The sequence below is a fragment of the Protobothrops mucrosquamatus genome, unplaced genomic scaffold (genome assembly GCF_001527695.2).
Source record: "Protobothrops mucrosquamatus isolate PMUCROS unplaced genomic scaffold, P.Mucros_1.0 scaffold145, whole genome shotgun sequence".
Classification (NCBI taxonomy): Eukaryota; Metazoa; Chordata; class Lepidosauria; order Squamata; family Viperidae; genus Protobothrops; species Protobothrops mucrosquamatus.
The window spans coordinates 485016-496231 of NW_015386511.1; the positions used below are offsets into that span (position 1 = coordinate 485016).

Below are 11216 nucleotides of genomic sequence, written 5' to 3' on the forward strand. Positions count from 1 at the left end.
CTGCATCAAAATGTGCCTCGAGCATCTTTATAATGTTGACAGCCAATATTTGACAATATTAAAATATCCATTAAATTCTATGTTAATAACAATACAGATGCAAACTAAATTACTCTAAATTTTGTACTTGAGAACTCTGTGGCATGTGATTCAGAAATGAAAACCACAGTTCTTTTTTACAGATTGCTTAGTATTGTTATCAAACCAGTTCCCAGCTGGGAAATCTGTTAACTATAGTGGCATACAAGGTTTTGTAGATTCATCAAATAATTAAAAAAAAACTTAAGATACAGATGATTTGTGCAGCCTGGCCTAGGAAGAACATCTCAACAGCTCGTGTATGTTTTTCTTTAATTTTAAAGATTGGAAATGTCTATGTTTTCCTTATCTAGAATGTGGCATATCACCAGACACCATTTTATTTTCATCAGTGCATTGCATTCTAGGATAAACCATTGAACACAAAATGTTTTAAAAGCCTGTTGGAAACCATTGTAAGTTGCTCTCATGTCTTCCCAGCGCTTTCTCTGAGTACAAAGCGTTTATTGTGAGGTGACATTTCACAATGCCTTCCCCCTCCCCTTCCATAAATGTCAAGAATTAGAGCATCTCCTTCTCCCCGCCCCCTGCTTTTTACAGCTTCTGCTTTAAAAGCAACATCCACCATCCGTTTGTGGCAAATCTCCTGAATATATTATTTGTTAGCTGTGATTTGTTAATTAGATCCCCCACCTTCTGTACTGCTTTAAAATGCACCAGGCGTCGCAGAAGCGCCAACAGTTTGGATTGGCAAGAAATATCTGTTCCAGATGTTTGGTGATTTTAATGACTGCAGTCAGTGACCTGCATCTTATTTTCTGGATATAAAAATTTAACCAACAGCCTCTGCAGTGACTAAGAGCAAAGGATGAAGGAAGTAGGAAACAAATTTAGAGGGAAAAGAGCATCATTGGATATAAAGGCACATGATAAATGATAAGTAGATATTCCATGTTGCTGTTTGTTTTAATTCTTAAGTAGATCTAAGCATTGCATATGTAGTATCATTATAACCAAGTGAGCAGAAATGGAATTAATTATTCAGTGACAGCTTCGTACAGGGCTGAATTCCATAATGTTTCTCAGATATCCATTGTCTTTTACCGACAATCTCCATTTAACAATCTCTTTTCTAGTACCTTTTCCTGGTAGAACCAAGAAATCTTTGTCTTCTGAGAATGCCTTTCTTTAGATTTAAGTGCATCTTCATTGCATCTTTGAGGAGACATTAAAGACATTACATGATTTGCCATAGAATTAGGAAACCTTCTGGAGACGGGTATAGTTAGCATTTTGTTGGGTGCAATTTTTTTTTTTAAAAAAACAGGTGCTATGTTCTGCCTGATAGGTTAAAAAAAAACAGTTATACCACATAATGAACCAGCCTTCTTGGATGTTCCTTAGTTAATTCAGGGGAATATTTAGGTGGTTCGGAGCCATTCCCATAAATAAAACATAATGTAGAAGCTGATACTTTGCTTTGCATGTCCCCTTCCTATTTAATTATTTTTATTAAAAGAATATTTTTTTTTAAAAAAAAGTCAGAAGTATCTTTTTGACTGTTACAGCTCAGCTGGTAAGGTTTGTTTGTTCTGTTAATATTTTATGAAATTTAATCTCAAATAAAAATTTAAAGTAGCCATTGTTTTTTTGAATTTGTGTATCGGTTGAATACTAGACTACCACAGGAGACAAATCCCCCTTTAGCTAAGAAGTTCACCAGATGACCTTGGACCAGTGGCCCATCCTTTATTCTAACCCACTTCAAAGGATTGTTGTGAAGACGACACATGGAAGAGGAAGTACACTGCCCTGTTTCTTAGAGAAGGAGGGGTTTTTTTTAAAAATTCATTAATTGTTTCATTAATTTTAATAGAGTGCAGTCTCAGAAAATGTATATGTATAATCCTCGATTTCAGGACCAAAATATAAAAGTACTATTTTATCCGCACTTTTCAATAAGGCATGTTTGGTATTCTCAGAAGAATGAGTTACTGGAATCCTGGAACAGAGAAATGAATTAAATGTGACGCTTCTACATTATGGATGGCATTTTAAAAAAAGAAAGCAAATATTTCTATACATATAAGCACATAAACACACGCCACATCCCTACATATTTTTCCTGGCTTTTATTTAACAGGCTTCCTCACATTGGCAGAACTGCATCTAATGGACTGCCTAGGAATTCTGCAAGTTATACTGTAATTCCAATGCATCTGAAGTGCAGTAGATTAGAGAAAACCAGAATTGTTTCAGCCAGTACTCTCATTTTGTCGTGTACTTTTTTTGGGGGGGGGTAGGGAGTATCCAAATTGTGGGTCCCAAAATGTGCTTCCTTATTCTGCCTAACTTGTGAATCATTCTGCTTTTTCCATGGCATTTTTAGATGCAGAGCTTATCTTTCTCTTCCTGTTTTAAAGGAGGAATTAGATATAAACCAATATAGTACCCCTATTATACTATATTTTTAGCAGGCAGGTTGTATTATTATCTTGGATTACATAACGGTCTTTTGTAAGGGATTTTGCTCCATTAGAGGATTCAGCAGCAAGGCAGAGTTGGAAAGGAATTAAGGGAAGAGCAGCTAAACAATTTACACCACACCCACTGTTATTTTTCTTTTCCTTTTGTTTCCCCCACCCCCCATTAAAACCCATTGTGTCAAAAGGCCTGTATTACAGAGATGCTATATCATAACCACGATCACGACCGTTCTGCCTTTCTGGCAGATAGCATCTCCTTTAATTCCATCATGTGATTTGGCCACATGCTTTTCTGAGTAAATCTGCAGTTTGCTATTCTGTACTGCAGAGGTGACATTGGGATAGGCAGAGAGAATTTCAGAGAAAGCTGAGTTATTTACAAGCAAGATTCCTCCTGTTTAAAAGGTCTTGACCATTACAATGATAAATAAAACTGTCTGTAAATAGGTCTGGCTCAACAATATTTGTGCTAAACTACTCTTTTATCTGCTTGATCTGTTAACCTTGGGGAGGATTTTCAGTTGATGCCTCTTGTCAGCTTATATGGTCAGAAAAATGGGAGGTCTCTTGGCTAGAAAGCTAAAGTCTTCTGAATTCTTCATCTAAGGACAGGAGATTATTCTGTATAATGTATACATACCATTCTCTTAAATTGACACATTCCTCCAAATGCAGAGTAATCTGCTGAATCCTTGGTTATTTCTTGTGGACATTTCATTACGCAACTAGGTGACATCATCAGTGTTGGATTTATTCCTCGTTTATATTCAGTAGCTTGCACAGCCCATATTGGTAGGGGTATATTTTTGTCCTTGGAGTTCCTTGATTAGGATATTATTTTCTGCTTGTTTGTCTGGTGTTAAACCCTGCTTCTCTTGGGGTTGCTGCTGGAGAACATGTGTTCTGATCTTTTTTGTTTCCTTCTTAGCTGTTCCCCTTTACCAACCAACAGCATCCATTTTTTTTGTTTATTAGATTTAGATCCTGTCTCTTCTTCAGGATCTCCAGGCCTAGCTACACCTTCTTCCAATTTTTAATGAGCTAGGGGATTATATCTAGTGATGTAAAATGTGGTCCACAACAGTTTATATATATAATAATAACAACAATAATAATGATGATGATGATGATGTTGGAAGGAACCTTGGAGATCATCTAGTCCAACCCTCTTCTTTAAAACTTCCAATGTTAGAGCATTCACAGCTTCTGGAGGCACATTGTTCCACTGATTAATTGTTCTAGCTGTCAGGAACATCTTTTTTACATCGTGGTGACCAAAACTGGATGCAGTATTCCAGGTGTGGCCTTACCAAGGCATTGTAAAGTGGTATTAACCCTTCACGTGATCTTGATTCTATCCCTCTGTTAATGCAGCCTAGCATTATGTTGGCCTTTTTGGCAGCTGCAGCACACTGCTGGCTTATATTTAAGTGATTGTCCACTAGGACTCCAAGATCCCTCTCAGAGTTGCTACTATTGAGCAAAGTACTACCTATACTATACCTGTGCATTTGGTTTTTGCCTAAATGTAGAACCTTGTTTTTTTCACCATTGAATTTCATTTTGTCAGATAGCGCCCAATGTTCAAGTCTGTCAAGATCCTTCTATATCTTAAGCCTATCTTCTGGAGTGTTGGCTATTCCTGCCAGCTTGGTGTCATCTGCACATTTGATGAGTTATCCTCATCCAAATAGTTGAAGATGTTGAAGAGCACTGGCCCACAACAGAGCCCTGGGGCACCCCACTACACACTTCCCTCCATGTAGATGCAGTTCCATTGAGGACCACATGCTGAGTACGGCCGGTCAGCCAGCTACAAATCCATTTGGTTGTGATGCTGTCTAGCCCACATTTTTCTACCTTATCAAGTAGTAGGTTGTGGTCTACTTTATCAAATGCCTTACTGAAGTCCAAGTAAACTATATCCACAGCATTCCTCTGGTCCACTTATTTTGTCACCTGGTCAAAGAATGCATTAAGATTTGTCTGGCATGATCTGTTTTTGACAAACCCATGTTGGCTTTTGGTAATGACTTTGTTTGCCTCTAGGTGTTCACTGATTCGTTGCTTCATTATCTTTTCCAGAATCTTCCCACGTATTGAGGTCAGGCTGATAGGTCTGTAGTTTCCTGGATTCATTTTTTCCCCCCTTTTTTGAAGATGGGAACTACTTCAGGTCTTTTCCAGTCCTCTGGTAGTTCGGGAAAAAGGTTCCAAGAACATGTGAAGGAACTGTTATCTGAGAATAAATAAAAGAAGAAGAAATAGCGATCTTACGCTAGATAGCTGACATGATGCATATTTTTAAAAATCACTGAGAAAAGATGGTGCATTTGCTGTTATATTTTATGAATTTTCAGCAGAGGTGGGGAAATCTCCAACTCAGTGGCTAGTTGGATCTGGACCCTGTCCTGCTGTTTTCTTTCCACACTTTGTGTGCCAATTAAGCATAGGAAAATTCTCATGTTTTGCAAATGGCATCTTTTTTCAAGGTCTTAGTATGATGGGGATATTTTGTGATTTGTGGATTTTTGGATGTACATTTTGTACCATAAGTAAGATGAGTTCTAGATTATAACAAAACTTGTATGACACAGGCATTATTATTAAATTCAACAAAAATGGACTTGTTGACATTTTCATAATGGTACGATTCATTATAGCCACTTTCTAAAGAAGTGGATGACAACTTTTTCAGTGTGAAATCACCTTCTCTTTTATGGAATTTTACAGAAATTACATACACACACAAACAACTATTTATTACTATCAATAGGTATCTTTTTTAAAAAAAATCTAAAGTCAAAGTATACATAAACTTGCATGAGCGAATGAAAAGTGGGAAAATGAAGGTTTGAAGATAGGAGAACATTCTGGAACAGATTAAGAATATGGGTCAAAGTTTCCATTTGTTAGAGCAAAGCTGAGGTTCCTTTCTTCATATGCCGCTTTACAGTCCACCCATGGCTATCTGTTGTGTGAGACAAAGTAAAGAATTAAATCAATCCTTTGGAGTCCCGTAATTAATCTTCTGATATTTCTTGTATATATGTGTCTTAATATTTTTAGTAATTTTGCTTACTCTAGGATGAAAAGAAGTTATTTATATCTGAGTGCATTTGTCTGTGGACCAATCAGTTTTAAATATAATTTGATAAGGCAAAATTTAAATTGTGAAAATATATGCCAGAAAAAAATCAATTCTCTGTTGTGGCTCCTTAAATGTTAGAAATATATCCTGTTCCATAAAGTACATTATCTTTATTTGCTTCTCTTGTACTTTGGCCTTTCTGCTCTATTGCTCGTCATACTTGAAATATCCTGTCTCCAGCCAAGTCATAAAACGATAGAATCCTGGAGTCCTATTTTGGTCTAATCTGATTTAGACCGAGGATTTGGAGGAACAGATCTTTAAATGCTGTGCTGTCAAATAAAACAAAGCATGTCTCTTTTAAAAATATAATAGTTTAATCCAGTCTTGGCTGTCTGTTTTCTCTTTGAAAATGAACTTAAATTTAAAATATTTTATTTTATATTATTTATATTAAAAGATCCTTCAACTGCATTCTAGAGTGACTTAATACTTTCTTCTGCACATCTGTGTTAAGCAGAATGCAGTTACATCTAGCCTGTCATCAAAAGGGATGGAAAGTTACCATTTTAATATGAATGTAATTAGCATTTTGAAATTACTGTACAGTCTGAAATGTAGTTATGCTTAAAACTGACACCTTTTTGAACTTAAAATACCGTAATATGTACAGGTTCCTTTTAGGAAAAATGTATATAAATGCTTATAATTTAAGCAGGTTCTTTTTTCAAATTGGTGCAAAAATAGACAAAATAAACTTAAGTTTGTAAAAATAAGAAAGTGAACAAAATTAATCTTAATATCCCCCCCCCCCAAGAACAGTTTCTTCTCCTGTTCCTCTAATTCTGTTCTACTGCATAATGTAAACCTTCTGGTAAAGACTTTATCAACTATTTATTTTTGTATCTTCTGTCTTTTTTTTTTTTGCACTAAATTACCAGAGGAATGAATAGAACTAGGAACACTAATAATGAGCTATTGGTCTTGCTTTCATAACCCATTGGCAATCAAATTAACATTAATGAACTTATAAAAGTAATAATTTCCCTGGAATACCTCCTACATTTTGTTTATTAACCACATTTTTGTACTATCCTAGTCAACCAACTCTGGGTGTTGTATTAAGTCACCAATAAAGACCACCAACATAGACTAATAACATTACTCTCACCCTCTTTAAAATACTAAACATACTGGTCAAAAAACAGTTGCCCATTGTTCATCATTAGAAGTCAACAGTCTGCTGAAAAGTATATTTTAATGCTTTCCAAAATTACAGAAGAAGAGGGCAGATACATCTTGGAGATCATTCATATATAGGCAGCAGCACAGCAATCAAGTAGTATACTTCATTATGCGGGTGTCACCACAGAGAAAGCCTACCTTCCAGCCCATATCTCTTTTACTTCTAATAGGAGAGGGATCTTGAGAAAATCCACTTAAAATGTCTAGTCAACACAAACAGAATCAAGCTGAGTAAGATTACCCCTTGGATCCAGAAGCCCAGTGAAAGGCCTTGAGATAGGTGTAATTCTGCAGTCTCAGATTTTGTAATTGCAGAATAAGGGGAAGAGATGCTGTATAGGAAACAATCAGATGAGAGAGACAGCAGCCCCCAGTGATTTAACAATCATAGAAAGAAACTTAGGAAGCACCGGCTCTAATAGATCAAGTTTTAAAAGTGATGGCAGGAAGTTTGTAGTTTCAGACTCGCAAGATTTATGGCAGGAAACATGACTAGATGAGCTGATTCTACTTTATTGTAAGGCTACTTTAACAGAATCTTGCAAATCTGAAAGTAGAAACTTCCCTTACCATTTTTAATTGCTTGATTCATTAGGGAGGGTCCTTCCTAAATTTCGTTCTCTGACTGTTAAACCGCTGGGGGCTCCTGTGACTCTTGTCCAATTGTTTCCAAGAGAACATGTGTTCCCCTCTTACCCCAAGGGCATCCATACATTTCAGGTTTCCCATGCTTGCAGTCTGATTGAATAGTCTGCCAATGACACCCCAGCCATAGACCATGTTGCAATGGTCTGGGCATAAATTACCATCACCAAGACATTCTGATGTAAGTAAGGCTGTAACTACCGTGCTATCCAGAACTAAACAGAGGTCCAGCAACCATTATTTTCTGCTGCCATTCAGCCAGGAGATATGAGTCCCAAGTCAGCTACCTGTTCTCTAGATGAGCCTGGGTTGGCAATGTATAATTGAGTATCATCAGTTACCTCTCCCGGTAGCCTCATATAGATGTTGAATAATAATGAAGAAAACACCAAGCCCTGGAATATTCGACCTTGGAGCAACCACAGATGCTATAAGTGCTCTCCCAGTATGCCAGCTGACCAAGGTAGACCAAATTTATAACCAAAGACATGCCAAATAATACCACTTTTTATTATAAAGCTACAGTAACAGTATCTTGCAAGTCTAAATGTGCTTCACCCCTCCTTCCCTTTATTTTCATGAGAACTAGCGGGGGGGAATCATGTCTGAGACGCTTTTTCAAATTACATTTCTGCCCAGGATTCAGATTTCTTTTATTTGACTATTGTCTTGGTTGCAACTCTTCCTCCTGTTCCTCAAAGTTATTCCTTCCTCCCATTACACATTATAATAGCCAGCCATTCAGATAGGAGCAAAATACTGTAGAGCCACCTCATAACGGCCGCGCGGGCGGTGTTGGGAGGGACTCGTCGCTCCCATATAACACCGCTTTTGCGTGAGCTGCACTGGCTGCCGGTGGCCTTCCGGGTGCGCTTCAAGGTGTTGGTTACCACGTTTAAAGCGCTCCATGGCATCGGACCTGGGTATCTTCGAGACCGTCTTCTGCCGCAGATTGCCTCCCATCGACCGGTACGCTCNTTTCCATCAAGCGGGATTGGCCTAGGGGGGGATTTTATAGGGATTTTAAAGGGATTTTATAATATCAAATTTAATACAGGTTATTTAATATATATTTTAATTTGGCTTTTAGAGATATTTATTGTATTGTACTGTTTTTATTTACCTGTAAGCCGCCCTGAGTCCCTCGGGAGAAGGGCGGGGTATAAATGGAATAAAAAATAACAGTGACCCTAATCCGTGCAAGTGGTTGGAGGGATACCATGATCAATAATATTGAACCCTGTTAATCGGACCAGGAGGGGCACACCCTTTCCATCTAGGTCCTGACAGAAGTTTAATGTTGTTTCAATCATTTGTCCAGACCTGAAACCTGACTAATAATATCCACATAGTCCACTTCTATGAATAGCAGTTTCACCAATATGGCTGATTCTTCAAGACAGTGTCCACCACCACCTTTTTCAAGAAAGGTGGGGGCAACACACTCTTCCTCAAAGAGATAGAAACCATTTTTTGAACCCAGCCATGCACATGTAAACTCTTGTCAATTTTCAAACATTTTTAGTTCCAGAAAATAATTTTGTACATATCTTATATAAATGAGCTTTCTTCTGATGTGATTATAGGCTCACATGATTGATTGAACATCCAGCTTCACAAAATTATAAAACAGAGTTAGAATAGATTAGTGATATTGGATGGGAGACATTCCTCCCCCCCCCCAAAAAAAAAGTCCAGATCTGTAAACTGGGAAGTCAAAGAAACATCCTGCAAACAGCAATAGCAAACAACATCTGGATTGTTGCCAAGAAAACTACCCAGTCCAGTCTGTGAAGTTGGTAGGAGTCACACTTGATTTGAAGGAGACTTTTTATGTAATACAAAATATATGCCACTGATAATAAAACAGGCAGCTTTGAAAATTCCATAAAAGAGTGTCAGGATTTGCACAAAGGCAAAGAAAGTTATGCAGTGCTGCTGTTCTTGCCAAGATAAAATAAAAAAGCCATATTAGATTGATGGAAATTCATTTGAACATTTTGTTTAGTTGGACAGAATGGTTGAAGAGATGCTATTGTCAATAAGCACTGTGAACAGAGAGCCAAATTTAACATCTTCCTCTGGCTCCAAATAATTTACCCAGCAGAAAAGATTTTTGTATGTTCAAATATATCGTCACTATTTATTCAAACCTGATATTAGGAGCTTTTCAGAAAAAACACAGAAGGGTGTTGTGAGAAAGTCACTGTCTCTAATGAGCTGCTAATATCTGTGTGAAGAATTTAAGAATTGGAGCAGAAATTAAGGACAAAGCATAAGAAAAAGGTACAAACTGTTCCAGTTTTGTCTATATAAGGCAGTCAGGTACACAAGACATAGAGCTGATGCAGAAGTATATTGATGGTTCAGTACTGTACATATAATATCTATTCAACAGCAAGTGCAATTAAGTTCTGTGGAGTCTTATTACCAGACCAGCGGTGTAGGCTTGCAGTTCAAACTAAATATTTAAATTCTGTGTATTCCTGATTCTGTTGGAAGTTTTTCCATGCATGAAATTGTAGATTTCATATAACTATCCCTGCAACCATCTGCAATGTACAGGATTCAAGGTTCCCTCTCCTTTTATATAAACCAGCAACTACAGTCATTATATAATTTACTTCAGAAGAATGATCCCACTGGCTTTAATGAATCTCCTTTGGAAATAAATAGTTCACAGAAATGTGCTTTAAATAGCATTATAGGAACTCAGATTGAGATGAAATTCTTAAAATTGCTGGTTTTCCATTCACAATCTTCCTTTTTCCGTTGTAGGTGGACGCATATGTTCCTTTTCCCCTTGCATCGAGCAAGTTCAAAGGACCTGCTTAGCTTTGGAGGAACACGGCTTTACTGAAATCACTACTTCAGAGATCCTGCTCAGAGTGTACAATGTTCGAACAATTAGCTTGCAAATCCCTGATCTTGGAAAAACAGCAGATGGTAATTCCAGCACTGGGGTTGATGGAGGCAACCTATCAAATGAAGATGCCTTGTGTCCAAATCTTCCACAGGAAACTGTACAATTTAAGAGCGGTGTGCCACTTAAGGAAATGGTGGGTCACACTGGTTATTTGACCTTTGCTACTAAAAACCTATTTTAAATACAGGCTTGAGAGTGTTTCTGCTATGCACCCTCTGAATGTAACTTTCCCAGCTCTTTGCTTCCAGAGCAGTTCCATATATAGTCAGATTGATATTTTGTTTAAATAGCTAGGCAGGAGCACTAACCAGATCAGCCTTGGCAACGTGCTGTTGTTCTGAAACAATACTTGCCTAGTTGTCAGGTATAGATGATGTACTAATAGCTGATAGGTGCGTCTTGGAATTTACAAAGTAAAAGTCACAGGTGTGTGTGTGTGTGTGTGTGTGTGTGTGTTGCTTTTTGACATTTTTCTCCCTCGAAGAGGGTTAGCCATAAAGATTTTTTTTTTTCATGCCTGAATATTTGCTTTAGAAATATATTATTTTTTAAAAAAAGAAGAAGAATATGAAACAAGTCTAGTGTGGCTTTCAATTAAGGCTATTAAAAACCACATCATATGAAGTAAACATGTTTTTTATTCATACCCAAAAAGAGCTTCAGAGTGCAGAAAGGCATGTACCAAACTCTTGTCAGCAATTCCTTAAACGGAATGCATCTTTTTCTTGGAATGTACAACTGTCTTCTGCTTTGGAGCTCAACCCTCTGATAGGGCAAAACTGCT

At 37.3% G+C, this 11216-nt stretch overlaps 1 protein-coding gene across 1 annotated transcript in view; it reads left to right on the plus strand.

Annotated features, from left to right (window-relative positions):
• TRMT61A (tRNA methyltransferase 61A) overlaps positions 1 to 10867 on the plus strand; it is a 47539-nt gene extending 36672 nt beyond the window's left edge. The window contains exon 4 of the mRNA XM_015813239.1: positions 10285 to 10867. Within this exon, the coding sequence (XP_015668725.1) occupies positions 10285 to 10613 (329 nt within the window). The 3' untranslated portion in view covers positions 10614 to 10867. The remainder of the gene's footprint in view (positions 1 to 10284) is intronic.
• The last annotated feature ends 349 nt before the right edge of the window (positions 10868 to 11216 follow it).